General features: G+C 44.1%; 1 protein-coding gene across 1 annotated transcript in view; it reads right to left on the bottom strand.

Moving 5' to 3' along the window:
* Positions 1-23,190, bottom strand: part of LOC134406244 (deleted in malignant brain tumors 1 protein-like) — a 45,813-nt gene extending 22,623 nt beyond the window's left edge. Inside the window, exons 1-2 of the mRNA XM_063137570.1 lie at positions 22,988-23,190; positions 2,832-3,179 (exon numbers count right to left, since the gene is read on the bottom strand). Coding sequence (XP_062993640.1) covers positions 2,832-3,179; positions 22,988-23,081 — 442 coding nt within the window. The 5' untranslated portion in view covers positions 23,082-23,190. The remainder of the gene's footprint in view (positions 1-2,831; positions 3,180-22,987) is intronic.
* Between the last annotated feature and the right edge of the window lie 4,741 nt (positions 23,191-27,931).

Consider the following 27,931-nt stretch of genomic DNA (forward strand, 5'->3'; position numbering starts at 1 on the left):
AAGTCTTTTTTAAAGCGAATGGGTCTTCATTGCCCATTCAAGAGGAAGCCACCCCAAAATACGTTGTGTTATAACAGGAATAGCTTACAACAATGAGCTTTTCTAGACGAGGTTGTTCACCCTCTGTACTTATTTCTGGTTTCGTCGCAGAACTAAGTTTGAATCTGTAAACAAAGAGCTTTTCCTTTCCTGTCTTTCTGTACTCCCCACTATATAACCTCTAGGTGGCACTGTGATATAGCAGAATATCACAGTTAATTAGTGGTGGCTTGCACTTTGTGTTAGGATGAAAAAAAAATGCTGCATTTTCTCCGCTCCAACTCTCTCCCATTGCAAAAACTTTCTTAAAAAACAGAAGTGAAACTGGAGGGTCATGACATTTTCCAAAGCTTCTATAAACAACCATGAGTGAGGAACGCTGTGTGTGCAAAAAAAGTCTCACGTAGAGAAGCCTATTATATTGTTCTGAGAACATGCCCCCTCCCATCCCTAGATAGTGAGGATTGCAAATAAGCTCTGAGGGAACAGAGAAGGTTGAGGAGGGTGGCAGATCATCCCTGTTGAGCAAAAGGTCCTGGCACTTGGGCCGTGTGAGCCCTGGGTTCACTACAATCTGGGCCCTGCCTCACCTTGCTCTACTGCCTTTCAACTTTCTGATCCAGAACCTCACCACCAGCAGAGACCATATCTTGTTCCCCTGCCTCCTGGTCTGCTTGTGCTGGAAATTGCCTTCCCTAGCTTCAGCATTTCTCTGAGCTTCACTGACAGTGAGTGGTCTCCAATGTTAATCGTATATAGTGTAGAACCATTGAAATGAATGGGAGTTGAGTTAGGTATGACTAACATACATTCTATTCCTTTCAATGGGTCCACTCCATGTAGGAATTACTTTGGATACTACATAAGGCATGTCTACACCAACCATTTATCCCGAGATCATCCCTGTGCATGCAAATGACAAACGGGATCCCAAGAGCAGGCAGGGACAATCCCTCCATTTTCCTGGGATAATCCTTAGACATAGAAAGGGCCACAGTATCCTCAACATGGAGCACACCCTTTTTCTTTTTACCATGTGAGCAGTTCCAATTCACCGCATGTAGAAAATTAATATGCTGCAATTTACGATGGTGCTACAGTGAGAGGGCAAAAAGAGCTTCTACCCTTGAGGCAGGGGTGGGGGTGGGCACTTCTGATGGGCATCTTGAAAAGGGGGGCATATCTGGCTTGGCAATTTTGGGAGTTGTACTCCAACTCCAAATGCAATCCTTCCTTTCATAAACATGTTACCTGTCATAATGGTTCTCAGGTATTGCTGCTGTTGCAGATAGAAGTGCTGATGGCAGCTACTCCACTGGCACCAGCTGGGTTCAGGCCTGAATGCTGTCATGAGCAGATAAGTTGTCCTCTTGTGGTATTTACCGGTTCAGGGAGCATGTTAATTCCTATGCCTTTCCCCTTCTTGTGGTAAATACCAGCTATCAGCACATGAGGGAGCGCATGTGTAAGAAATTTTGGCCACATGAAATGTAACTATGATTAGGACTATGATTATAATGTCTATTCTTCCCCCTCCAGTTCTGTCCTATGCCTTGAACAGGTGTGTAGTGTTCAGATATTATTTATTGTGATTTTTCTTTTAATCATAGAATAGTATTGGAAGGGGCCTATAAGGCCATTGAGTCCAAACCCCTTCTCAATGCAGAAATCCACCTTAAAGCATACCTGACAGATGTCTATCCAGCTGCATCTTGTATGCCTCTAGTGTGGGAGAGCCCATGACCTCCCTAGGTAATTTGTTCCATTGTCGTACTGCTCTAACAGTCAGGAAGTTTTTCCTGATGTCCAGTTACAATCTGGCTTCCTGTAACTTGAGCCCATTATTCCGTGTCCTGTACTCTGGGCTGATTGAGAAGAGATCCTGGCCCTCCTCTGTGTGACAAACTTTCAAGTACTTGAAGAGTGCTATTTTGATTATTATTATCTCTCTTTTCTCGCTCATGGCAGTTTTTCTAGACAGACATGATGGGCTTTGCCAAGTCATGCTGTCTTTTACTGATTCAGGAATTTCCTGACTATTAAACATATTTAAGTATGACTGCTTTCTGGATGATGGTGTGGTAGGCCCAGTTTCTGAAGATTTTCTGTATAGTTTTTTGGTGTGATGCTGGTGACTTCTGTGACTAACGGAATAATTATGACCTTTTCCTGTTGCCATAGTTCTTTAACTTCCATAGCCTGTGGTGTATATTTTTCTTTTTTCCTCTTCCTTTTCTACAACATTTTTGTCATTAGGTATTACTATGTTGATGACGTAAGTGGTTTTTTGTCTATAACTGTTATGTCTGGTTGATTGCAATGTATTGTATTATTATTATTATTATTATTATTATTATTATTATTATTAAAATAGCACTATTATTAATAATAACATCCTGCCTTATCAAGCTGATCTAAAGGTGTAGGCCATGAGTGCAGAATCTCCAACCTGAGGTCCAAATCCTGCTCTCCTGGGGTCCTCAGATGACCAAGACCCTTTCCTCTGTTCTCACTTCCAATCATTGGGTGGTTTCCTGGCTCTTGTGCACTTTTCCTCCCATTCTAAAAGGTTGAAATGCCTCTCCTAAGGCTTAGTAATTCATAGTAAGAGCTTCACACTACAATATGCTGGTATTTTTGAGCTCGCCCCTTTTGCCTTCAGCCCTGCCCACCACTGGAATGAGGCCACCAAGAGTTCCTCCAAGATAGAAATTGGCGCTTGGGCTGGTGTACGCCCGGCAACTTGCCAAGGCTTGCTAAAGTGTGAGTCAACCCATAGTTGATGACCTTACCTGAGCACACAACACCAGCATCTTCTCCGTGATGGCAGTCATTGTCTCCCCAAGGCCTCGCTGGGCACTGACTGAGGGCAGACTCAGTCCCTGTGCATCGGAGCTCATCCAGCCAGATGTTGCCGATTCCTCTTCCGAAATGTGCTTCACGTAAGGCTGATATTGCAGCTGCGCAGCCCAGCTGCCGGCAGACGACTTTGGCTTCCTCGATGCCAAAGCTGTCGTCACAAACAGTGCCCCACAACCCATTATGGAGCACTTCCACTCTCCCACTGCAGCGACTGGAACCATTCACCAGCCGGATCTCAGGTTGTTCTGTATCTGTCGGCTCTGTGCTGTGAGCTATGCCTAGGGAGAGGAATTGCAGAGCATAGGTAAGATAAGGGGAAACTTCTCTTGGATCATTGTTCCGAGAAGAACAACAAGATAAGGGAAATAAGGGAGTAAGAATTGTATTGCTGGAGCAGGACAAGTTCCATCTAGTCCAGTTTTCTTGGTCCTACAGCCAGAGGCCTCCAGGTGCTCACTGGTATGGCATTGTCCTTATGGCTATGCACTACCTCCAGAATCAGAGGCAGTATACCTATATATATCAATTGCTGGAGAACATGGACGGGAGGGCGCTGTTGCACTGTGTCCTGCTTATGGGTTCTTGGTCGACAGCTGATTGGCCACTGTGTGAACAGAGTGCTGCACTAGATGGACCCTCGGTCTGATCTAGCATGACTCTTATGTTCTTATGGCGTGAAGGTGGTGGCCATTCCACAGTCTTTCTTTGAAGCATCTCTTGTGCCACATCTGTTTGACCCCTAACTCATTAGGGTTTTAGTCAGGTTTACACACAGCCTCTCTAATTCAGCACCTGCTTGTTCTTCTATTTCCATTACTCAGAGCTTTTCTATACAAGACGGTTAATTGCTGTATCTGCTTTCAGTTTCGTGGCAGAATTGAGTTCCAAGCTCTACACATTGAGCTTTTCCTTTTCTGCTTTTCCATGTCATGACCTCTAGGTGGAGCTGTACGATAGTGGAATAGCTCAAACGCACAAGGAGAAACAGTGCCGGTTTCCCCATTCTAAGAAAGCCTGGAAAAGGGCTCTGAAAAAACAGAAGTGAAACTAGAAGTTCACAACATCATATAAAGAGCCTGTAAACAACTCTGAATAAGGAATCATGAGTGCACAATAGATGCCTTGTATAGAAAAGCTCTCAGCCATCTGAGCTTTCTGTGCCTATTTTCTGTGGGTTGGATCCAGATTCACGCTGGATCAGCTGAGCTGGCAGAAATGGACTCTCCCACCCTGCTTCTTTCCCACCGCAGCTCCTCTAGCCCCCTGAAAATACAACATACACAGGAGACCCTGATAGCTGGGGTGAGCTGTGGGAAGGGAAATCCCGAAAAATCAGGCATAGGGAACTTCCCATGAGAAAACTTGTTTGAGGGAGGGGTATCCTAGATCTAGCCCCTAGAGCTATCTTTGCCAGGGTTGGAGCAAGCTGGTGTTCTCCAGACGTTTTCAACTACAACACCCATGAGCCCCATCCAGCAGCTTCCTGAAATCCAGCCAGCATGGCCAATGGTCAGGAATTCTGGGAGTTGTAGTCCAAAAAACTGGAGGGTATCCAATTGCCTATCGTTGCTCTTTGTTTTCTTTGATGTCTTGTTTTCTCTTTTTCCTTCCCTGTTACGCCACACACACACACTTTCTGTTCTTCTCTAAAACTATTTCTGCCAACAATCCTATTCTTAAAAAACATGAGAGAGGCCCCAGTGTTATTTTTTTTTTGTGGGGGTGGGGGGCTATGAAAAAGGTCAAGACAGGGCAGGCCAATTATGCAGGGTGAGGGGATCATCTAGATAATATTTGGCATCATTTCTTTTCTTTTTTAAAATAATTGTCCCTGTGCTTTCTGCAGTACAGTAATACAGGCTCCAAAGAAGTTATACAAATCAGGGTGCAAACCTATGCTTTTTTAGACAGAAAAAGTCCTGCAGCTCCCATGCTGACTGGGGAATGCTGGGAGTTGCAGTGTGTTTTTCTGTCTAAATATACATAGGATTGTGCCCTTGGTGCCTATTTATTTACCACTATCAAGAGGGCATTTAATAATGCCAGAGAAGAAATGGAGAGAAAAACCAAACTAAAAAGAAGAAATTGGGACATAAAACTAAAATCCCTGCTGAGCTAATCTAACCTAAGCAAACGTTGGTGCTATTCCTAGCTGCCTTGTTTACTGCTAGAAATACTTCTGGCTTGATTCCAAAAACATAAAGGATGTTGCATTGAAAAACACACATAGACATAGAGGTCCATCACACCAGCGATTTATTGCACATTAGCCATGCCTGGTATGCAGTTTTGTCATCCGCATCCTGCACTCATTTCACCTCTTCACCCCCATGTTTCATTTCTTTTTGGAGCAGGGAAAGTCTGGATTATTATCCCTCCATGTGAAATAAATACTCTCCTCCCTCCCATGTATTGCTGTCATTGTGTTCTATCCAACCATCCGGTTCTTTGTTGGGGTGTGTGTCTAAGGGCAGTCTCCCTAACAAAAGAGGAGGGCAGGGTGTTCTCCACTCAACCATGAAGGGTGAGGGAGAGAGGTCCTATTTAACTCTATGTCCTTACTCCTGAGTAGGCATTTTCACCTTAAAAGAAATGTGGAAAATGCACCCTCCTTGCCCACAGCTCCCTCATTTTTAAAGAAAAAGATCAAAATTGGCACACATGTCAAAATGCGATTTAACTCCCCCAATGACACATAACCAAAATGTGGTGCAAACTTGGACATTGACCTAAAAGTTGCATTAAATCCCAACTGCAAATACGTGCATTACCTTTAAAAATAACATTTAAAAAAAATTAAAAATTTTAATTTTTTAAAAAATCCTAAAAATCAATGGATGAATAGATCTTTTTCAAATTTGGCATGTCTAAAGCCCTACCTAAGCACTATCATTACACCAAGTTTCATCTCTTTATCTTTAAAAATGATGGGGATATAAGCATTTTTGTTAATTCCCATTAAAGTAGAGCTGCACTTCACCTTAGGAAAATCCATTTTTTTCTTCAAATTTCATAATTACCCCCTTCCCAGATTTGTTATCAAACATCCTGACAAATCTGGGTTTTTCCTGTCATATGGTCACCCAGAGGAGGCGGCTCAAGTAAACCACCTTGGATTCCTTGTAGGAGGAAAGGGGACAGAATATAAATGTAATAAATAAATAAACAAATAAGTGATACAACACTATCAGAGGCAACAAATACACCAAACCTATACTGCTTTGTCCTATGAAACTTCAGTTCATCTTTGAGGATTCAACAGCAGAAGAATCTACTTTACAGAAATATTGAGCCCATTCAGTAATTACATTATTTGTGGTTAGACAGATGTAGATACGTGAAAATGTTTTTTTAAAAATTATACAGTACAATAATGATAAAAATTGGCACTAGACCTTGGCCAGGGTGGCACCTATCTTGGTTATATCAAGTCTAGAGTACTGTAACACACTTTATGTAGGTCTGCCTTTAACGAGTGCTCAGAAACTACCTTTGATCCAGGATGCTGTTAACATTCAGTACTTTAAATTCATCCTGGAAACAATTTGGAAGACAGTGTAGTAGTTTCAGTAAGGAAATATCATGCTTCCTATACATGGCCACCTAGAGGGAACATGTGATTCTCTTACTGAAACAGTTGGCATCTGATTTCTTTGCAGGGCCATTTCAAAATGATGATTTTTAAAGCCCGTTATAGTTTGGAGCCAGGATACCTGAAGGACTTGTCCTGTATGAACATACCTGCCTATTGAGATTTCCTATGTGTTCCAGTGGCACCAGGAATATGGGTCAGTGGGAACAGGGAGGGTTCCTTTTCAGTAGCAAGGTGGCCACTTATGCATTACCAAAATGCACTTAAAATGCATTGGGGAAAAGAGAACAAAAGAGGACATGAGTTTGCATGAAGTGTGCCTATATTAACCTATATTTAGTGATGCTGATTTGAAAATCTCTCTCTATAAAATGCTAAGGTGATGTATGGCAATGCGTGGCATGGAACTTCGTATGCTGGAGGTTCTGATCTATGAGAAGAGCTTTGTTCGCTGGAGGTTCCAAACTATGAGAAGAACTTTGTGTTGCCAAGCAACATGATATATAAATGCAGCCAATACAGCTGGCGTTGAAACATATTGCTGAACCAGCAAGGGGGGGGGGAGTGGCTGGGAGTGGGAGTCCAATGGACTCTCAGTAAGTCCCATGGGTTGGCAGGCTAGTGGGGATGGGGAAGAGGCTGGGAGGAAGGGTGAGAAGGGGGGAATCCCAGAGAAGAGGCCAGGCAGCTACCGAACAATAAAGATGGTCTGCATGAGTCAAGCTAGTAATTTCTATAATTTAACTAGAAATGTAATACATCTCAACGTAGTGGTGAAAAATGTGGCAAAGTGACCATGCTGGCTAGTGAAATGCTGGTCTTTCCCTGTCTAAACATACATAGTCTTACACCCTTAAATGACTTTTGGTGGTCACTATGTTTCCTGCCTTGGCTCTTTTTCTCTGCTGTTTTAGTATTTTAACTGTGCTCCATTGTATTTATTGCAAGTGTCAAATTATTTTTTAAGATTGTGAAGTCATTGCTTTAACTTACGTTGTTAGCTGCCTTGGGCTTGCTGGGAAAAGGCGGTGCATAAATGTTTGAAATAAATTAAGAAAAGTTATCAGAGGGGGCAAATTGGCACAGGCTTTGAGATGTATGAAATTTGTTATGACAGAGCTGTTGTGGACTTTAGTCGAAATGTGCCCCTGGCATTCAAGCTAAAGTGTAGGAACTATTACAGAAGCTTGGGGGATTTCCCCAGCAGATATAAATCATTGTACAAAATACAGATTTTCAGAAAGTCGGTTCAGAAGTAAGCCACATGATAGAAGAGCTTTTTCTTGATCTGTTCTTAATACCATAAGGCAACAATAAATCCAGCTTGCATCTCTGGGTGCCATATGGGGCAAGCTGACCTCGTGTACATAAGGTCTTGGTTATGTAAACAGGTCTTGCTCAATGATAATCTTAGGAAATGTAGATTTTCTAAGAAATCACTCAGCATTTCCCATTTGAAGTATCCGGTAAAATGAAATGGACTGCTCTCACGGTCATACATTAACCCTTCCCCAAACGAAATGGCCAACCCTGTCAGCTGTGCTTTTTAGAAGGAATTTAAGCCAAAGACCTCTTTGAACCCAACAAGAACTGGCTTAGGCCCCATTCAGATGACACGCTGAACCATGCTGCTTAACCACAACATGGTTAATGGAATGCATTATGCATTCCGTTAACCATTTTGTGGTTAAGCAGCATGGTTCAGCGTGTCGTCTGAACGGGGCCTAAGTGAATCCTATATTCAGAAGAAATGCTGTTGCGGTCACTGCCCATCTGACTGTGGGGCTGTCTATATGTGCCTAAAGTTTTGCAGTGGCTGCGAATCTGTGCTGTGTCAGTTATATGATGCAGCTGCAGATTTGCAGCCCCTGCAGGGCTTTCCCTTGAAATTCCGAAGAAAAAAAGTCGAGGACTTACCCCCAACCTTTTTCTCTGGAGCGAGGCAAGTATGACATATCCACTGTCTAGCCTTGCTCTGGAGTCACATCAGAGGCATGGCTCTGATACTCCTGATTGCTCACCATCCACCTGGGCAGAGGACAGGGGTGGGCCTGGCACCAGAAACCCCGCACCTTCGCTGCAGTCAGGATTAGCTGTCACTCCCCTGCAGCAGCAAAAGCGCAGGGTTTGAACTCATTGTGGTGGGAGCCCACTGCCGTATAGGCATCCCCTGTGAGGGTCTTGCTAATGTTAGGGATGTTAGGAGGAATGAAACAGAGATGTTTATAACAGCGCCCTGTTTTCCACTCACCTTCAGCCCCTGCTGCAGCCACCTTCTCACCCTCTCCGTGATCCCCTAAAGGCCCCAATATACCTGGGGCAGAAGAAGGCTCACCTTGGTGGAAATGGATGCAATTAGCATTATGTTCCCACCTGGTACACTGCTGGGATATTGAATCTACATGGACTCAGCTGGGATGCTGTAATTCACCGAAGAGCTGGAACCCTCTTAATACCTTTCCTACCTCTAAACCTAAACCATCCCCTTTTCCTAAACTACAGCTGACGTTAAATGCATAGCATGTAGGTGATCCCAACTTTATGTTTTACTTTAGTGTAAGCACGCAGTGCCCTGATATGGATTTGTAGTAGTGCACATGGGAAAGGGGAGTCCAAGCTTCCCCTACCCTGGATACTTTCTTCCCTAAATCTGCCTCCATGCCACCCAACAAGGGCTGCAGAAAGGAAAAAGGAAAAAACCTTCTGTTTAAGATTCCTTGGGGAGGGCGGTGGTGGTGGGACACGAGAGAAGGGTGAGAAGGAGTCAGTAAAGAAGCTTCAGGGAGGGATACGTCAAGTATCTGCAAGTGTTTGGCACATGCTTGGGACATGTTCAAAGCACACCCAAAGGATCGAGCCTGTTACAGGGCAAATGGATGCTCAGGCATTCCTAACTAACATTCGTTGATCCCAAAGTAGCATTTTACACATCAGCCATTGGATCAGAGTAACAGAAGCTCAATACCTCTTTCATTAGTATGCCCTTTGACAGTCTTGTCCCATCCAGGGAAATCTTTGTCTACCGTATGAGGGTGTGTGTGCATTTCGATCAGCTCAGTAATTAAGTAGAGGGCTGGTTTGCCACCAATTTTATGCAGGCCAATCAATAGATGGTAGCTTTCTCTGTAATGCTCTATAAGCTTTCATGCCTTTCCAATGTCTCTTTGTACTGATGAATTACAATGCCTATTTAGGTTTTCCTTTTAAATTTAGTCTCTGTTATTGAACTATCAACAACTACAAGGATATTATTGGAAAGTACAAAAATAAATATAAAAATATTGAACAGGTATAGAAAGAAATGAGCAGAATAATCTGGTGGTGGTGGTGACAAAATTCTGTAGTGCGGTTACTGAGCTTTTCTACTGTTAATCTGCTGGACCTACTTTTGGTTTCATCACACAATTGAGATCCGAGCACTACCCAAATAGTGTTTGCTTTCCTACTACGTAATTCCTAGGTAGCACTGTGGTATAGCAGAATAGCGCAAATGCACACAGGGAAATTGCATTCTTTTGCTTTTGCAATTAAAAGCCGCATCTTCCCTGCTCTTTAAAAAAAGTTGCCAGAAGTGCTGGTGAGGTAGAGAAGTGTAAGGTTCTTTAGGACAATAAATACTTCATGTAGAAAAGCCCACTATCACTTCCTAAGAACATAAGAAGTGTCCTGCTGGATCAGACCAAGGGTCCAAGTAGTTCAGCACTCTGTTCACACAGCAGCCAACCAGCCATTTGGCCGGGGACCAACAAGGCAGGACATGGTGCAACAGCAGCCTCCCACCCATGTTCCCCAGCAACTGGTGCACACAGGCTTACTGCCTCAAATACTGGAGTTAGCACACAACCATCCGGGCTAGTAGCCATTGATAGCTTTTGCCTCCAGGAATTTATCCAACCCCCGTTTTAAAGCCATCCAAATTGGTGGCCATCACTGCATCCTGTAGTAATGAGTTCCATAATTTAACTATGCGCTGTGTGAAGAAGTACTTCCTTTTATTTAGCCTCGATCTCCCACCAATCAGCTTCACGGGATGACCTCATTGGGTTCTAGGATTTTGAGAGAGGGAGAAAAATGTCTCCCTATCCAAATTCTCCATACCATGCATAATTTTGTACACATCTTTCATGTCTCCCCTTAGCCTCCTTTTTTCCAAGCTAAACAATCCCAGTTGATGTAACCTTCCCTCATAGGGGAGATGCTCCAGCCCCGTAATCATTTTAGTTGCCCTTTTCTGCACTTTTTCCAGCTCTAAGCTTTCCTGTCTAAAAGCTCCATCCGACGAGCGCGTTTTACTGCGTGCTCGTCACTAACTGCTGACATAACATCGTCTGCCTTTCTCACATCTTCCACCCCTTCTGGCCTTCCTTGCACTGCGACGCCCCCCCCCCCCCGCACGAAAAAGTCTGGTTGCTGCTCTCTCCTGACAGACTGAATGGGCCTCATTACTTCCTGTTTTCAGGGAGCGACGACGGAGAAGTGACAGGAGCCTTGCCTTTCTACCTAGATGTGATGGAGCCTTAACTGTGGTTGGGCTGAAAGGGGGCTATTTTAATATCCCTACATTTATTTATTTATTTATTTATTTATTACATTTTTATACTGCCCAATAGCCAAAGCCCTCTGGGCAGTTCACAAAAATTAAAACCATAATAAGACAACCAACAGTCTAAAAACACAAATACAAAATACAGTATAAAAAGCACAACCAGGATAAAACCACGCAGCAGAAATTGATATAAAATTAAAATACAGAATTAGAACAGTAAAATTTAAATTTAAGTTAAAATTAAGTGTTAAAATACTGAGAGAATAAAAAGGTCTATTATGCCTGACTCATGGGACTGAGGGGCCTTAGCATCCTCCTAACATGCCCCCAATGCTCTGTTTTGACCCCCTCCCCACTGCTGGTGGGACATTCCTGCCTGCAGAGCTTTCCATAGGTAGGGTGACCAACTGTCAGGATTTCCCCGGATTTGTCCTGGTTTTTGTTCTTTCCATGGTATCAGGGGGGATTTTCTATAATTTTCAATAATGTCCTGGAATGACACACCTTCCTCTTTAAGACTGCCATTAGCATGGAAGGAGGGAGTGACATGCTTTCTTGAGGCACGTCGTTCCCCCACCCTGAGCTCCAATTGAGGTCTTAAAGGGGAAAGTGGGTCATTCGTGGAAATTATAGAAAAGGCCCCAACTGGAGTGGATGGTGGTGGTGCAGAATGAAATCCTTTCCCCTCCTCCACTCCAATCGGATTCTTTAAGGTGGCGGGGGAATAACGTACTTTCTGCAGGACTCAGAAAGCTGCTTCCCCACACACACACTAGGTGTCCTCTTTTTGGTTTCCCAAATATGGTCACCCTATCCATAGGTGCTCCGGGGTGTGTGTGTGTTTCTCTAGAAAAGTAAGGGCTATGCAAATGTCAGGCCTCCCTCTCCACTTCCACCACTTCCTACAGCCTCCCAGCCAGCCAATTGCCAGGTACAGGGATTGCATTAGACTAAAGTAACCAATTTCCCATTGGCAAAAAGAGGAAATCCTTCACCATCACCACCCAAAAAAAGGGGATGGAAAAGAAAAAGAAAAAAGAGGGCAAGATAGGACAGGGAGTTGAATAAAATGTGCCCATGCTAATTTTAAGGTGTATGCAAGTTTAGAAATAATTACTAGGATTTAAAAGGAAAAGTAATACACTGCACCATAATGGGGGAAGACTGTGACCTGTGTGTGCCTGCTCAGTCTGCTGTCCATGTACTAACTGTTGATAAGCAAATTCCTGGCCCCTGGCCAATCTCCCTTCTGATGGTTCTTTATCTTTAAACCAAATTTGGATCAGAGAGCCCTTCAAGTAGAGGACACCTTCAAATAGGGGCTGTACTATGGCAGCCTTTGAAATATTCTCCTCTATAAAGCAAGAAATATGGCCACCCTGCACTCTAAATACAGTAAATTGGAATATTTTTTGAAGAATTAATTACATCAGAGAAAATAAAGTATATGGACAGAATTTACCATGAAATTTCTTGTTCCAATGGTTTATACATAAGCTGAATTTCTCTTTGATTCTGTCTGCCTATTGAGTTTCCTGAGCTCTTCTATAGCAGAAGAGTTTGATTTGAAAAGCTACTGCCCAAACACATCCATCCCAATCCAGGAAAAGAAAGAGTTCTTAGCAAATTCCAGTCACCAGGGCAGAATCTATAAAGCGCTTTAAAGCGCTTTATAACAGTTTTGACAATTGTTGGGGCCCAGGACACACTCCATATACAGTTTTCAAAACATTTTCAAAGTGCTTTAAAGTGCTTTAAAGCAGTAGTGTAGATCCCACCTCTGGTTTGCATGGTTGCAACTAGTTAAGATCATTTTCTAACACCAGATCTTTCAAAGAGCCAAGGAAAGCAACTTTAGGAGTGTGTGGTATATCTTACCCTGTTATTTATTCTGTTCTTTCCATAGTCCCCCCGCCCCCCAAAAAAACCCCTAATAAAAGAGAATGTATGCATGGGCAATCCAAAGGGATTTATCAGTGGACAATCTCCCCTTCTATCATTGTTCTTGACGTCTTCAACATTTATCTACTTGGAGTTTGTATATTTGTTTCAGATGGCTTGGAGTCCAGCACTAGCACCAAGGAAATTGAATCTGATAAAAACTCTCCTCAAAGGGAAGAGAGATGAAATTTCAGCCACATGTTTGTATTACCAAGACCAGCAGCCTAATGGCAAAGGTTGAAGTGTAGACACTCATAATGGTAGTTCCCATAGCCATGCTCCCAAAAGAGTCCATACCTGCACCCCAAAGGAGAGGCCAAATTCAGGCAGCTGTATTGACCCATACGCAGCTCTCTCTCTCTCTCTCTCTCTCTCTCTCTCTCTCTCTCTCTCTCTCTCTCTCTCTGTGTGTGTGTGTGTGTGTGTGTAGACGCAGCCTTGGGCCAGTCATTATTTGAGCCTACCCTAATTAACAAAGGGACAGCAGTACAGGCATAGGATTAAGCCCTCCTTCCCCCAATTTAATGTTCTTGATCCAGCTTGGAGCAGGGGGTTGGACTTGATGGCCTTGTAGGCCCCTTCCAACTCTGCTATTCTATGATTCTATGATTCTATGAACCCATGCTGGTTATAATGTATATTGAAAATCCACACTGCAAGGGTGTGGGTTTTGCCCCAAAGATTTCAGCCTTAAATGTTAGTTCTGTTTTCATATATGAAAGTTCCATTAATCATTCATCTTCTCCCTTGTATCCTCAAAATCTTTTGCCCTTTCAGCATTGTTCAGCTGCTAATGCAACGATGCTTCTCCAAACAACATTTCTGAAGTATTCCATCAGCCACAAATTTCATAACCTCACTTAACTTCTTGACAATCACTTGACCAATTGTGCCACTCAATATAAAATGAGAAAGACAGCTTGAAATCACTGGATTGATTTGATCTGTGAGAAGCAACAGCTCCCAAATCCTATTGCAACTATTGATGCTGCTAGTTGCAGATCCAGAAGGTCCCAATGCAAAATTGAAGCCCCCCCTCCCTGGTTGAAGGGATGGTGGGTACTTCCTCTCTTCCCCACCAATTCAATCCTCTCAAGTATTGCATACCCATTCCAGTGCCTGCAGCCATATCCACCTCTGATGCACCTGTCATGGAGCTCTTCCTCTGGGTTTGAACCTCTAAGGCAGGAGTGGGCAGAAGTACATCTGCAGATGTTTTGGACTTCCACTCCCAGAAGATGCTGCTAGCATGTCCAGTGGCTAGGGATGTTGGGTGTTGGAGTCCAAAACACCAAGAGATCTACTTTCGGCCCATCCCTGCTTTTAAAGGTAATTTCCCACTTCTTCTTATCATCTCTCTCTACACAAAAGCATGACAAAAGTGTTTCCATGGCATTCTTTGGAAGGATGGGACACAAAACATCATGGCAGCCCAGAGTAGAATCACTCTGTACTACATATGTGGAACCTGATCCCCAGATCAGGATCTTGCAGCCTGGCTGCTTTTTCTGTCCTTTAAATCCCTCCATATAGGAGTGGAGCTTTGTAAAATATGAATAATCTGGAGCAACCAAACAGTTCACTTGCACTCATTGTGTAGAGTCAATGTGTAACTTCCATATCACAGAGACTCCTGGGGTTTCTGGTTGGAACTACTTTTATTGCTACTCTACCTGCTACTAATCTGATGAAATACTTATTTTGGAGCAACAGCTAGAAGCTGTAGAGGGCCCAGTTTTGACCTAGTCAGGTGTCTTAGATTTAGAATCCTCTTGAGTAGTGAACTTGGCAAAAGTTGTGGCTAAGGAGAAGGCCTTATTTGTGCAAATCTAGGGTGACCATATTTGGGAAACCAAAAGAGAGGTCACCCGGGGGGCAGGGGGTGGGAAAACACACTTTCCGGGGCCTCTGGAAAGTGTGCCATTCCGCTCTGCCATACTAACCCCCTGCCATGATTAGAGTGGAGGAGGAGAAAGAGTGCCATTCCAACTGCTCCAAGCGGTGCCTTTTAGGCAGCAATTAGAGCAGTACAGGGGCCTCTGTAAAGCTCATCATTCTTCACCACCACGCTAATGACAGGGAATGATATACTTTCTGGAGGACCTGGAAAGCACTCTTTCCCCTCCTCCACACCAATCAGGACCTTTAAGCAGGGGAGGGGAAAGTGTATGATTCCCACCCCTCACTGCTCCAATCAGGGCCTTTTCTATAATGTCTGGGAATGACATGCTGATGGCAGCCTTAAAGTGAAAAGAGTGTCATTCCCAGACATTATAGAAAGTTACAGAAAGTCCCCCCTGACACCCAGGACAGAACAAAACCTCAGACAAGTCAGGAGAAATCCTGACTGTCGGTCACCCTATGCAAATCATAAGCTTTTGTTGAAGTTGTTCACTGCCATATCCTCCACACCACCACACTGCTGCTTTGTCTCCATTTTTCTCTCCGGAGTTAGGCATTTCTCTCTTTCCTATCAGGGATCATGAAAAGGTCACTAGGGTAGTTCTCTAGGGAATCACATTACAGGAGACTCTGAAGCAGAAGTAGGAGAAGGAGTTCAATAGACAGCAAGAAGTGGGCTGGAGACAAAGGAATAGAGCACAGGCATGCCATTTTCACCCCTCCAGATATTTTGGAGAACAATTCCCATCATCCCTCATCGTTGGGTACACTGGCTAGGGTGAATAAGAGTTGCAGTCCAAAACATCTGGAGGGCCATACCTTGCCAGTCCTTGGAACAGAGCAATCAGGTGCAAAGGGGGACAGGGGCCCTGTAGCTTTAATGACTGTACAGGAGAGGAAACTTTAGCAAACACAGCTTTTTGTAAGTTCAGTAGTGACAATGTAAAAACCACTCCTCTAACATGACTCTTAAGGATACAGGTGCCCTGCCCTCCTTTTCCTCTGTTCACGCTAAAAAAACAAAGGTTGTATTTTTGGAATAGAGAGGCTAAGGGCTCATCTACACCAAGCAGGATATTCCACTATGAAAGTGGTATATAAAAGGCAGGAGCCATACGACTGCTTTATAGTGGTTCTGAAGTACACTGACAAGTGTTGGGGCCCATTGACACATACCATAGACAGTACCACTTTCATATAACTTTCACAGTGTTATGTCCTGCTTGGTTGAGATGGGTCATGGGCCCCAACAGTTGTCAGTGCTCTTCAGTACCACTATAAAGCAGTAGTGTAGATCCTGCAGGGCACTTCAATACCGCTATAAAGCAGTAGTGTGGCTCCTGCCTTTTATATACTTGGTGTAGATGAGCCCTAAGAGGCTTATTATGAAACTAGCTGGATTAGCTAAAATCTTAGGGCAGCCATCTAAGAGCTAGAGATCTCATGAGCTCCCAAGATGGGGGTGAAGTCCAATGAACTCCCCTCTGCTTTGCCCCCCAGTTGCCACTTGCTGAGCCATGTGGCACACCTGGATGCGCTCAGTGAGCACCACAAGGTTTGGGAGCACCTTGCAGCCACCTGCTCCTTGACGTGAGCCACCATTTTTATGCAAGATGGTGGCCAGAAAGGGCTGTTTCTGCAACATAAGAGGCATAAAAGCCCTCTACACCTTCAACGTTGCAGAAATGGCCCTATATCACCACCATTTTGTGCAACATTAAAAATATGAAAATTGCTGTGCTGCCATATTATGGCGACTCACATCAATGAGTGGGCAGCTGCAGGGTGCTCCCAGATTGCTTGCCCTTGCGATGCTCAATGACCAGGGGCGGGCAGCAGAAGTGACGCCATGAGAACCTGTTGAGCCTGAGCATGGCTGAGTCTGTCCATTCCTTCTAAGAGCCCATTACAAGCTATGTTAAACACATCATTTGGCTCTACATGTTTATGTTTATTTGTAACTAGTAGCCAGAGAAGGGAGGTGACAGCAGTCAGGATTGAAACCATAGTGTAGGTGGAAGGTAGATTTTTTAAAAAACAAAAACAAAATCCTTCTTTCTTCCCACATCACAGTCCTGGCAAAAATTGCCCTTCCAGAACTGCTATTTGTATCAGGAGGGGAAGCTACCATTGGGACCAAAATCAGTTTCTCTTCATCTCTGACTGTGATTCCCATTTTATTAATTCATTATGTCATTCATATTCTGTCTTTCCTCTAAGAAGCTAAAGTTGGCATACATGGTCCCCCCCCCCACATTTTTTCCTCACAAAAGTCCTGTGAGGTAAATTAGGCTGAGAGATAGTGATTGTGTTCACATTTAATACTAAGCCATGGTTTATGTGAACCATAGTTTGTTGCTTTAGCCACGACTTATATTGCAGAAGGTCAAACAAACCACAACTTATTCCCCCTATTTCTGGTTTGCTTCTCTCCTTCCCATTTCGCCAGCTTTCAGAGTGGTTTCATTTTCATGCTTCTCTTGCTGGCCCGGATGACCTTCAGCGCAAACAGGTCAGGTATAAGCCACATTTCTAGGCTCAGACATCATGACAAGCCATGGATTAAAAAGGCAGGCTTCATATCACAGGAAAAAAAAGTGCTTGCTTTATTTATTTATTTATTTATTTATTTATTTATTTATTTATTTATTACACTTATATACCACTCCCATAGCCAGGGCTCTCTGGGTGGTTTACAGAAATTCTAAAATTGAGGTAAAAACAAGTATACAAAATTTAAAACTCAAAAACACAGAACATACACACATAAAGCATTAAAAACTGTTAAAAAACTAAACATGTGGGTGATTAAGATGTGTCGCCATATGCCTGGGCAAAGAGGAAAGTCTTAACCTGGCGCCGGAAAGATAGCAGCGTTGGTGCCAGGCAAGCTTCATCAGGGAGATCATTCCACAGTCTGGGGGTCACCACCGAAAAGGCTCTATCCCTCGTTGCCACACTCCGAGCCTCTCTCGGAGTAGGCACCCGGAGGAGGACCTTAGATGTTGAACGTAATGACCGGGTATATTCACGGCAGGAGAGGCGTTCCATCAGGTATTGTGGTCCCAAGCCGTGTAAGGCTTTATAGGTCAAAACCAGCACCTTGAATTGGGCTCGGAAACATACAGGCAGCCAGTGCAAGTGGACCAGAGCGGGTGTTATATGGTCAAACCTTCTGGTTCCCGAAATCCATCTGGCCACTGCATTTTGCACGATCTGCAGCTTCCAAACCATCTTCAAAGGCAGCCCTACGTAGAGCACATTGCAGTAATCTAACTTGGAGGTTACCACAGCATGGCCAACTGAAGCCAGGTTATCCCTGTCTAGATAGAGGCGTAGCTGGGCCACCAACCTGAGTTTGTAGAAGGCACTCCATGCCACTGAGGTCACCTGAGCCTCAAGTGACAATGATGGATCTAAAAGAACCCCCAAGCTACGAAACTGCTCCTTCAGGATGAGTGCAATCCCATCCAGAACTGGTAGAACACCCCCCATCCTGTCAGCGGAATCACCTACTAACAGCATCTCAGTCTTGTCTGGATTGAGTCTCAGTTTATTAACCCTCATCCAGTCCATTGTCGCAGCCAGGCACCGGTTCAACACATCCACAGCCTCTCCTGCTGAAGATGTGGTATATAGCTGGTTAACAAACAGTGGTTGGTTTGTGGGGCTGGGTTCAGACACAACAACAAACCACAACATGGCTTAATATGTGTGAACCAGTCCAGTGACTGACCCAAGGAATTTGAACTTGGGTCTTCACAATCCTAGTCCAACACTTTTAAAAATTATAAAAACAACAACATACAGAACCAAAGTACGCCTGTACTATAACATGTAGTTTGCCCCCAATATATTTTGCTTCTGTGCCCTTTGCCAATTTGGCAGTCCAGTTGTAGACAATGATCAAAGTCTGTGTTTCTCTTTACTTTCAGTCTTTTTAATCTAGCCGGCAGGAAGAGTTTCTTGCCAGCATTGGCTTGATGTCTGGGCCCCTTGGATAGGTCATCCCACGAATCCTCCCCATGGCTCTTCGCCTCTCACAGATGCTGTGAAAGAGGCAGGGCTAGTGTAGACCACACCCACTCCACCTTCTCAAGTGGGATGGACAAGAATAACAGGAAATACTTGAAAAACAGCAATACCCCCTGTTGCCACTGTTGACAGAGATGGTGCTTGCCATTGTCATTGTTTATACATTTAAACCCAACTAAGTCCTGAGGCATTAATGTCTAGCAATGTTTATTTTTACTATGAGTTGAGGCCTACTTTGGTCCATGAAGTAGATCCTGCTTCCTAAACCACATGCCACAATCTTTGTCGTTTAGTTGGTGCTACACACACTCTCTCTCTCTTTCCCCATATTCAACTCCAACTAAGGTAGGATCTATACTACTGCTTTATAGCGGTATTGAAGAGCTCTGGCAATTGTTGGGGTAGGCTGATCACATGGAAAGGAGGACAGGGTTCCTGTATCTTTAACAGGGCTCTTCCACATGCCGTACTGAAGGTGCATGCATGCGCCCCAAGTACGACCCCAAAACGATAGTGTGGACTACAGCCAGAAGAGATGGAGGAGCAGGCGGCTGGGGAATCCGGGCGCGTCCTTGCCGCCGCCGCCTCCCCGCCGGCCTCCTGCTGCCTGGGTAAGAGCGACCCGGGTCGGAGAGCTCGGCTTCCACCTCCGCCGAGCTCTCTGACCCAGGTTGCTCTTACCCTGGCAGCAGTAGGCCAGCGGGGAGGCGGCGGCGGCAAGGATGAGCCCAGATTCCCCAGCCTCCTCCTCCTCCGTCTCTTCTGGCTGTAGTCCACACTATCGTTTTGGGGTCGTACTTGGGGCACATGCATGCGCCTTCAGTACGGTGTGTGGAAGGGCCCACAGTTGTATTGAAAAGGGACTTTCAGCAGGTATCATATGCATGCATGCAGCACCTGGTGAAATCCCCTCTTCATCACAGCAGTTAAAGCTGCAGGAGCCCTGCCCTCTTTTGGATCTGGTCACTCTAGTATAGCTCCTGCAGCTTTAACTATTGTGATAATGAGGGAATTCCACCAGGTGCTGCATGCATACAAATGACACCTGCTGAAATTCCCCTTTCAAAACAGCTGTTACAGATACCGGAGCCCTGTCCTCCTTTCCATATGGTTACCCTAAGGTTGGAGCCCATGGCACATTCCATATAGTGTTTTCAAATCACTTTCAAAGTGTAATATCCTGCTTGGTATAAATCTGGCCTAGGTCCTGATGCATTAATGTCTAGCATGTTTATTTTTAGTATGAGCTGTTATGGGTCAAGGCCTCCTTTGCCCATGAAGTAGACCCTGCTTCCAAAGCCACATGCCACAATGTTTGTTTTTTCAGTGCCACTAAGCTCTGGCCCTTTCTACACCTCCCAGCCTTCCGGGAGGGAGGGGGGAGGATCTCACAATATCCTGTTTGTGAGATTCTCCACCAGGGTGCACACGTGGCGCATGACGTGCCAGGAGGAAGAGGCAAGTTGTGGCCACCATTTTTTCCTTGAGTGGGGCCAATTACGCAAGAGCAAAGCCCTGCTCCAACAAAAAAGTAAGTGGGGGGGGGAAAAACCAACCGCACGCCCTTAACACCCCTGCCAGGGATGGCGGAATTGCTCACCTCCTACATCTGATGGGCATGGAGCCATGCGGCACCGTTCTGTGCCCATTTCTGGCACCGCACTTACTCATGTGTAAGCAGGTACCAGGCGGGATGGGCGCCTACATCTCCCGGGGTCTCAGGACAGTCCCAAGACTGTGGGAAGAGTTGGGTTTCCCCAGGGTATCTTTATCCCTAGGAAAACCTGTCCCCATCTCCTGCTGCCCCCAGGAGTCCCTGTGCATCAAATGAATGCACAGGGACTCAGCTGTGACTAGCCCAGAATATCGGGCTGGTATAGACACGACCTGTCTCTCTTTCCCCCACAATCTTGTCTTCACAAAATTCTGTTTTCCTACAATGAACACGGCTACTGCAACTATAAATATAAAAGGGAAAGGTGAACATTAGTTTGAGTGGGGAGGGAAACTCTTTTCTCATCCCTTGCCCCAAACACATATTTTGGGAAATGCTTTCTGTAAAAACGTTTCTAATGAACTGAGAAATCAGTGGCTGAGAAAACAGCTTGTGAAGTTGGCTGGATGAGTTGGTCCTGTCAAAGGTAGCATGGCTTAAACCCCTTTCCCTTCTACAGCAAAAGTATTGAACGCTTTCCAGTTGTTTATGTATGATTCCTTTCCACCCCATGTCTGTTTCTCAACTGCTTCGGGGATGGGGAGGAGAAGAGCTTCTCTGTGTCAGGCCCTCATTCGCCTGGCTGGTGAAACACACAGCCAGAGTCTGAAACACCCACAGCCACAATCAACGGCTCTGCGCAGCCATTCCCCTCCTCTCCTTTCTTGACTTGAAGCTTAAAGACATGATCAGAGTGTGGATCCAGGGCACCTAACAACAGCAAGCTGCAAAGTGACTGTCATGTTCTCCATGCTAATAACAGCAAATCCAAATAGCAGGGCAGCCGTGAGTAGGATCAATGGGAGTGGGCATAGTCCAAAAGCGAGGCTGTAGCCCAAGCTAGAAGGCACTGCTTTGTTCAAGTCCATTCCCCACATTTCCAATTTGATGCAAGTGTGGAAAATCAGTTAAGGCGGTCACTTCCATTTCACATAATTTGAAGTAGAGGAGCACAGATGACAGGTGTCCCGACTGAATCATCTTTTTAATTTAGTTGACTGACCTTTCCCCTCAAGTTAATGAGGAATCCCAGCATCCTCTCCTGTACACCATATATGTATCCCCCATAACAGCTGGAGATAAAACAAATATTCTAACTCTCAATTTCTAGTAGCAACCATTAATGAACCCTTCATCTAAATCTTAGAGATGATTCTACTTAGAGGTAAGAACACTCTGCACATGCTCAAAGACACCTTTCTGCATTTTTTTTACTTCATTTTGTCCAGGGTTGAGACATAGAACTCATCTACACCAAGCAGGATATTCCACTAGGAAAGCGGTATATAAAAAGCAGGAGCCACACCACTGCTTTATAGTGGTACTGAAGTACACTGACAACTGTTGGGGCCCATGACACATCTACACCAAGCAGGATATAACACTATGAAAGTGGTATGAAAGAAGTATATAGTATGTGTCGATGGGCCCCAACAGTTGTCAGTGAATTTCAATGCTGCTATAAAGCGGTAGTGTGGCTCCTGCCTTTTATATACCACTTTCATAGTGGAATATCCTGCTTGGTGTAGATGAGCCCTTAATGGGTTTTTTTTTTTAAAGAGGCCCTATTGTCTGCAATATGGCTCAGGATCTATGAACAGCTAGGGCATAACTTGATGGCCCCATAGGCCCCTTCAAACTCTTCTATTCTATGATTCTATGAACTGACCTGTGTTAACTGCTCCTGAGTATGCACTCTTGCTTAAAAACATTTTAAAAGGCTTTGTAGATGAGGCAAAGCTCCATCTATAGAATTCTTTGCAAGAACACTTGCATTCTTTGCATTCCTTTTAAAAATTCTTTTAAATATTGTTATTGTATTCTATAATTTTAACTGTTGAGTGATTTTTTAAAAGTTTTTTTTAACTGTGTGTAATCCACCAAGAGAACATTAGTTATTGGGCAGAATAATAATGTAATAAGTAAAGAAATAATAAATAAACCATCAAAAAGGCCACAAGTGGGGCATGATCCACGTTTTACCCAACCCTGCTCTAACATGAAATCTAATACTCAGGATCTCTTACGAGTTCAGGCATAGTTAACCCATATCAAATGCTCCCGAGTAACCACTCTTGCTTATGAGCATAAGAAGAGATGTGCTGGATCAGACTGAATTCCAACAAGCCCAGTATTTGAAGAACTGCAATAACCAGGGGTCCACCAGAATTTGGCAAGGGAGACACCAATGGGTCATCACCACCTTCTGCTGACACCTGGCCCAGTGTGCTCTCTGATAAACAACCAACGTAGTTGTGCAAGAGGTGACTGCAGCACTGCAGCTGGAGTGGAAGAGGTTGCAGGGGACAGGTACACATTTGCTAACTTGCAGGTTCAAGGAGAAGACTTCGCTTACCCCAAACACAAGCCAGAAGAAACAGGATCGTTGTCATCTCCTTGAGTCTCCTTCCTAGAGATTTCCCCCCAAGGGAGAGATTGCAGGAAGCCATAGGTCCCAAGTTCTCAGCCAGGCAAGTGCAGATTGTTCACTTGGACAGAGTGCTCAGTGTCTGGACGTTTGAGCTGCAGTTTGTCCTGATGGGACTCTCGTGTCGGTCAATGCCACGGGCAAAGGTTGGGAGACAAAATGCTGGGAAGGGGCTGGTGCAAACTGGGAGGGAGGAGTCTAATCAAGCTTAACTTGGTTATTTGCCAGCATTGCTGTTTTCTATGTTTGTGACATTGTGAAATGACTTTCAGTTCCCTAGAAATGGCTAGCTTGATGGGTAACCCTACGGACATCACAGATGAGACTTGTGAGTCTATCTGAAGCTTAACTGGAGTCATAGCTCAGCCACAGGCTGGTCTTGAGAATCAGGGATCTGCTCTGAAATATGTGAAGTAATAATACATGTGCCTCTGAGCATGTGAAGGGTGCCTTTCCCTCAGTAGTGAATAACACAAGCCCAAGCTCCTGGGATTGAGGTAGGGCTCCAGCATCAAATCAAGCCTGAATACCAACATCACCCCTTCTCTTATCCTTTCAAATTAATAACTGTTGGTGCCAAGATGTACCAATGTCTAGAGTAGTGGGATGGGGGATACTAGTCCTCATTAAGCTCAGGTTACCTCAGGTTAAGTGGTGGAGCACACGCTTTGCATGTAGAAGGTCCCAGGTTCAATCCCTGCCATTTCCATGATGGAATGGGAAGAACCTCTGTCGGAAACCCTTGAGATAATACTGACGTATATAGACCAATGGCTGGCTGGGGCATGCTGGGAGTTGTAAGCCTTTTTCTGTCTAACAATGCATAGGATTGTATGTCTAGATGGGGAAAAAAGTCTTTAAAAATCCAATGCTGGCTGGGGCATGCTGGGAGTTGTAGGCCTTTTTTCTGCCTAAACATACATAGTATTGTGTCCTTACTTGCTCAGCAGGTAACTTTCACTCATCTCCACTACAAGTATTGCTGTGTGTGAAACCTTCAGATTTTTTTTAATCCCCCAAATTTAGAAGCCATTGCAATTTTCTCAGAGCTAAGAGCAAAAAACATGTACCCTAACCTCTGCAACAATTCAGGTGCCAGTGACAGCTGAACACCTGGATTTTTTTGTATGCCATCTGCTCAATTTCTTGCAAGCCCATTGGCTGATTAGGTTGGATCTAGATTGAATCCTGCTAATAGTAGACACAATGAAATCAATAGGCTTTAAATTAGTCATGAATAACTTGTTCTATTGATTTCAATGGGTTTACTCTAAGCCTTACTATATTTGGATCCGTCTTATTGCAAATATCTGTTGTGAAATGTACGTATGTAACTTGAAGGCCTTGCATATTCCTGCTCACACAAAAGCTGGCTTGATTGAGGATATTATTTTTCTTTTCTTTTTAGTAGGTCCGCTTATCCCTGGAAGAAGGAAAAATAGAACAATGACAATGAAAACAGTTTATTATGATACTGAAATAAATTAATTGCCTATGTGATTGTGTATATCCACTTCTTGATATTTTAATTAAATATAGAAAATTACCAAACTTGGGTTCACAAATCAGGAAGAGGGGGAAATAAGATATTATTTTACTTGCATTATTTCTTCAGTTTGGGGAAACTAGTGTACATACAACTGTTCATTCTTTATTCATTCATTAATTCATTCACACATTCATCTACCAGTGAGATGAATACCAGATTCAACATCTGCTGCTTATTGAATGACTGGGGCGTACACTGCTGACCAGAATGCCGTAAGCTTGTGGCTGTTGTCAATTTCAAAGCGGTGTCATCAAACGGGAAAAGTACTGAAGATGGAGGCATCTGTTTGCAGAAGCAAACAACAAAGCTAACTTTCAACCATACACAAATATGACGGAGGGAATTGCCCAACATGAGGAACCTGATTCTCCAAACTGTCATGTGAAAAGGACATGTACAAATGCCTTTGGCAAAGCCTGGCTTTAGGCAACAATTTTCCCTTGTGTGCTCTTTGCTTGGATTGCTTTGCGGAATTTTATTTATATGAGGTCTCAAGCCCAGAACCTGTTTGCAATACAAGGACAGCCCAAGGCAGGGCTGGCCTAAGCATTGAGACCAGGGTGACCAATTGTCTAGTTTTGCCTGGACATGTCTAGTTTTTTGTGTCTACATGAGGGGACCAGGGGGTATTTTTAATATCTTTAAAAATGTCCAGGAATGGCATCAATGGGAGCAGGACGGGGGGCAGGGTCTGTGTTTTCCAGGCCTCTGGGAAGTGCACAGATCAGCCACCCATTACCCTGGCTGAGGGGATATCTGTGCATGTGCAGATATCCTCCCAGCCACGCTAATGATGTGGTCAATCTGCTCACTATATGGAGTACCAGAAGATGTGCACCCTGCTCTCCCCTGCACGAATTGAGTCCTGAAAGGCCTCTTAATGCTTGCATAGTCCTGATGGCTATGTGCTACCTCTAGTATCAGAGGCAGTAACTCTATGTACACTAGTTGCTGGGGAACATGGGAAAGAGGGAAGAGAGAGAGAATTGCAATGACCCAAGGACCTCCTGGCTAAGGAGGATTCAGCAGCTTGCTAACCAATTCCTATCTGCCAACCCCCTTTTTTTCAAACACATATGATACAGTAACTAGCAAGACTTTTTTTTTGTAAACATGGTATGTGTGTATCTTGTGTCACCTTAAAAACAAAGCTGCAGCACAATCCTAAGTATACCTACTCAGAAGTAAGCCCCACTGAGATCTACTCTGAGGTAAATGTGCATAGGATTCAGCCTGAAAAAGAAGGAAGGGTGAAAAAAAGATATGCATAAATGAATTTCACCCCTAATCAAATAATCACAACAGTGAACCAGCCAGATTTTCCATGGGAAAACTCTGTACCAGGTGACAGATACTTATTTTTAAATTTTAATTAAAATATATTAACCTCTCCTATAACAAAATGGTGCTTACTCCTAAGTAAGTGTGTTCCTTGGCAGAAGGAAATCCTATTTGATTCCTGCATCCGTGCTAGTGTGACACGATGAGTTAAAGGCACAATCCTATGCATATTTAGACAGAAAAAAAAGTCATACAACTCCTGGAATTCCCAAGCCAGCATGGCTGGATGGGGTATGCTGAGAATTGTAGGACTTTTTTCTTTCTAAACCTGCATACGGGTTGCACCTTAAGTGAGTTTAAAATGTAAAACTCCTCACATGTGAGGAATCTTCATCTATCTATCATCTATCTATCTATCACAGGAATGTAGCAGTTGTCAGTGTGGAAGGTATACCTGCCATTTGAAGTAAAGTGATACATTTTAAGATATAAAGAGGCCGATAAGACTTATTAAATACAGCATCTAAAATTGCTCAACAACACCATTGTAAGCTAGTACCTGAATATGCGGAGAGAGGCACCCGGCTAATTACTACACTTTGCCATTATAGGCAGTGAGGCTCCTGGCAAAAGGAGGAGCGGGTGGACTGGCCGCTGACACGTTCAATGGCATAACAGGGGCCTTCCAAACCTGTTGCTTCTTCCAAGTTGCTCTGGCCCATTTTTTGGGTCACGGGGACAGAAGTGGTAATGCAGCAAAAAGGGATATGAGCAGCAATGTTTGCACTAGAGACAAGGTAATATGTGGGTGTGTAGTGTGGTTTGGCTTGAATTGCTTGTATCTGGAACTACTTGGCTCTGAAGGGATCTTTCTGGACTGTACCTAGACTGAACCTGCTGGTTATATGATCGTAGGGTGACCATATGTCAGGGCTCCTGTATCTTTAACAGTTGTATTGAAAAGGAAATTTCAGCAGGTGTCATTTGTATATATGGGGAACCTGGTGAAATTCCCTCTTCATCACAACAGTGCCCTGCCCTCTTTTGGATCTGGTCACTAGTATAGCTCCTGCAGCTTTAACTGTTGTGATGAAGAGGGAATTTCACCAGGTTCCCCATATATACAAATGACACCTGCTGAATTTCCCTTTTCTATGCAACTGTTAAAAATACAGGTGCCCTGTCCTCCTTTTCATATGGTCACCCTAATGATCCACGAAGGCAGTTATAGTCTTCCTTGAGAGGAGGGATTTGTACTTGCTAGAGAAAGGTGAACGGATGAGAAGAGAGGCATAGGGAGTACTTCTTTTGTGTTCAATTATGCCAACTCCCTCTGGCTGATGGTGGAGGCCAGAGTGGGCTTCCCTTCAGTTTGCCACAATGTCCTTATCCCGCTAATTTCTTTCCAATATTTTGTGACTCACATCAGTAAATCAATTTCCAGTCAGCTTTTGATGTTCTTTCTTCAAGGAACTGTTTATCCTGAGACACATATTTGGCTCATATAAGCATAGGGAGTGCATCTCTGTTGGTTCTCCTGGACATCTCATTGGCCATGTAGAAATTGGGGGGGGGGGGCACTGTTCCGTAATGGTTCCATTCCTTCTATTTCAGAAGGTGTCCTGGGGAGGGGAGGGGCTGCTCTACTGCTTCACAACTCCATCTTGTCCTCCTATCCTTTTTAGCTTCTATGTGAAACTGCTGGGAGAGATTGCCTGGAGATCAGGGTTGAAATGCCATCAATATTCAACTTCTCATCTTCTTCAGGTGCAGTTGTGGATGTCCTGAACTAGTGGCTGGAGTTGATAATGGTCTGGATGAATATCTTTCAATAAACTGAAGTGCAGTCCTGATAAGATCAAAGTACGGAATTTGGATTCTGGTCTTTTCTGGATGGGGCTGAATTCCTGCTGAAGAATCAGGTTCACCGTTTGGGATGTGTCATTAGATCCAGCTCTGCAAATGGATGCCCAGGTGTATCTCATATCTCATAGCACATTTTATTAGCTTTGGTTGGTAAGTGAGCTGTGACCCTTCTTGGA

This window comes from Elgaria multicarinata, chromosome 11, assembly GCF_023053635.1.
Source record: "Elgaria multicarinata webbii isolate HBS135686 ecotype San Diego chromosome 11, rElgMul1.1.pri, whole genome shotgun sequence".
NCBI lineage: Eukaryota > Metazoa > Chordata > Lepidosauria > Squamata > Anguidae > Elgaria > Elgaria multicarinata.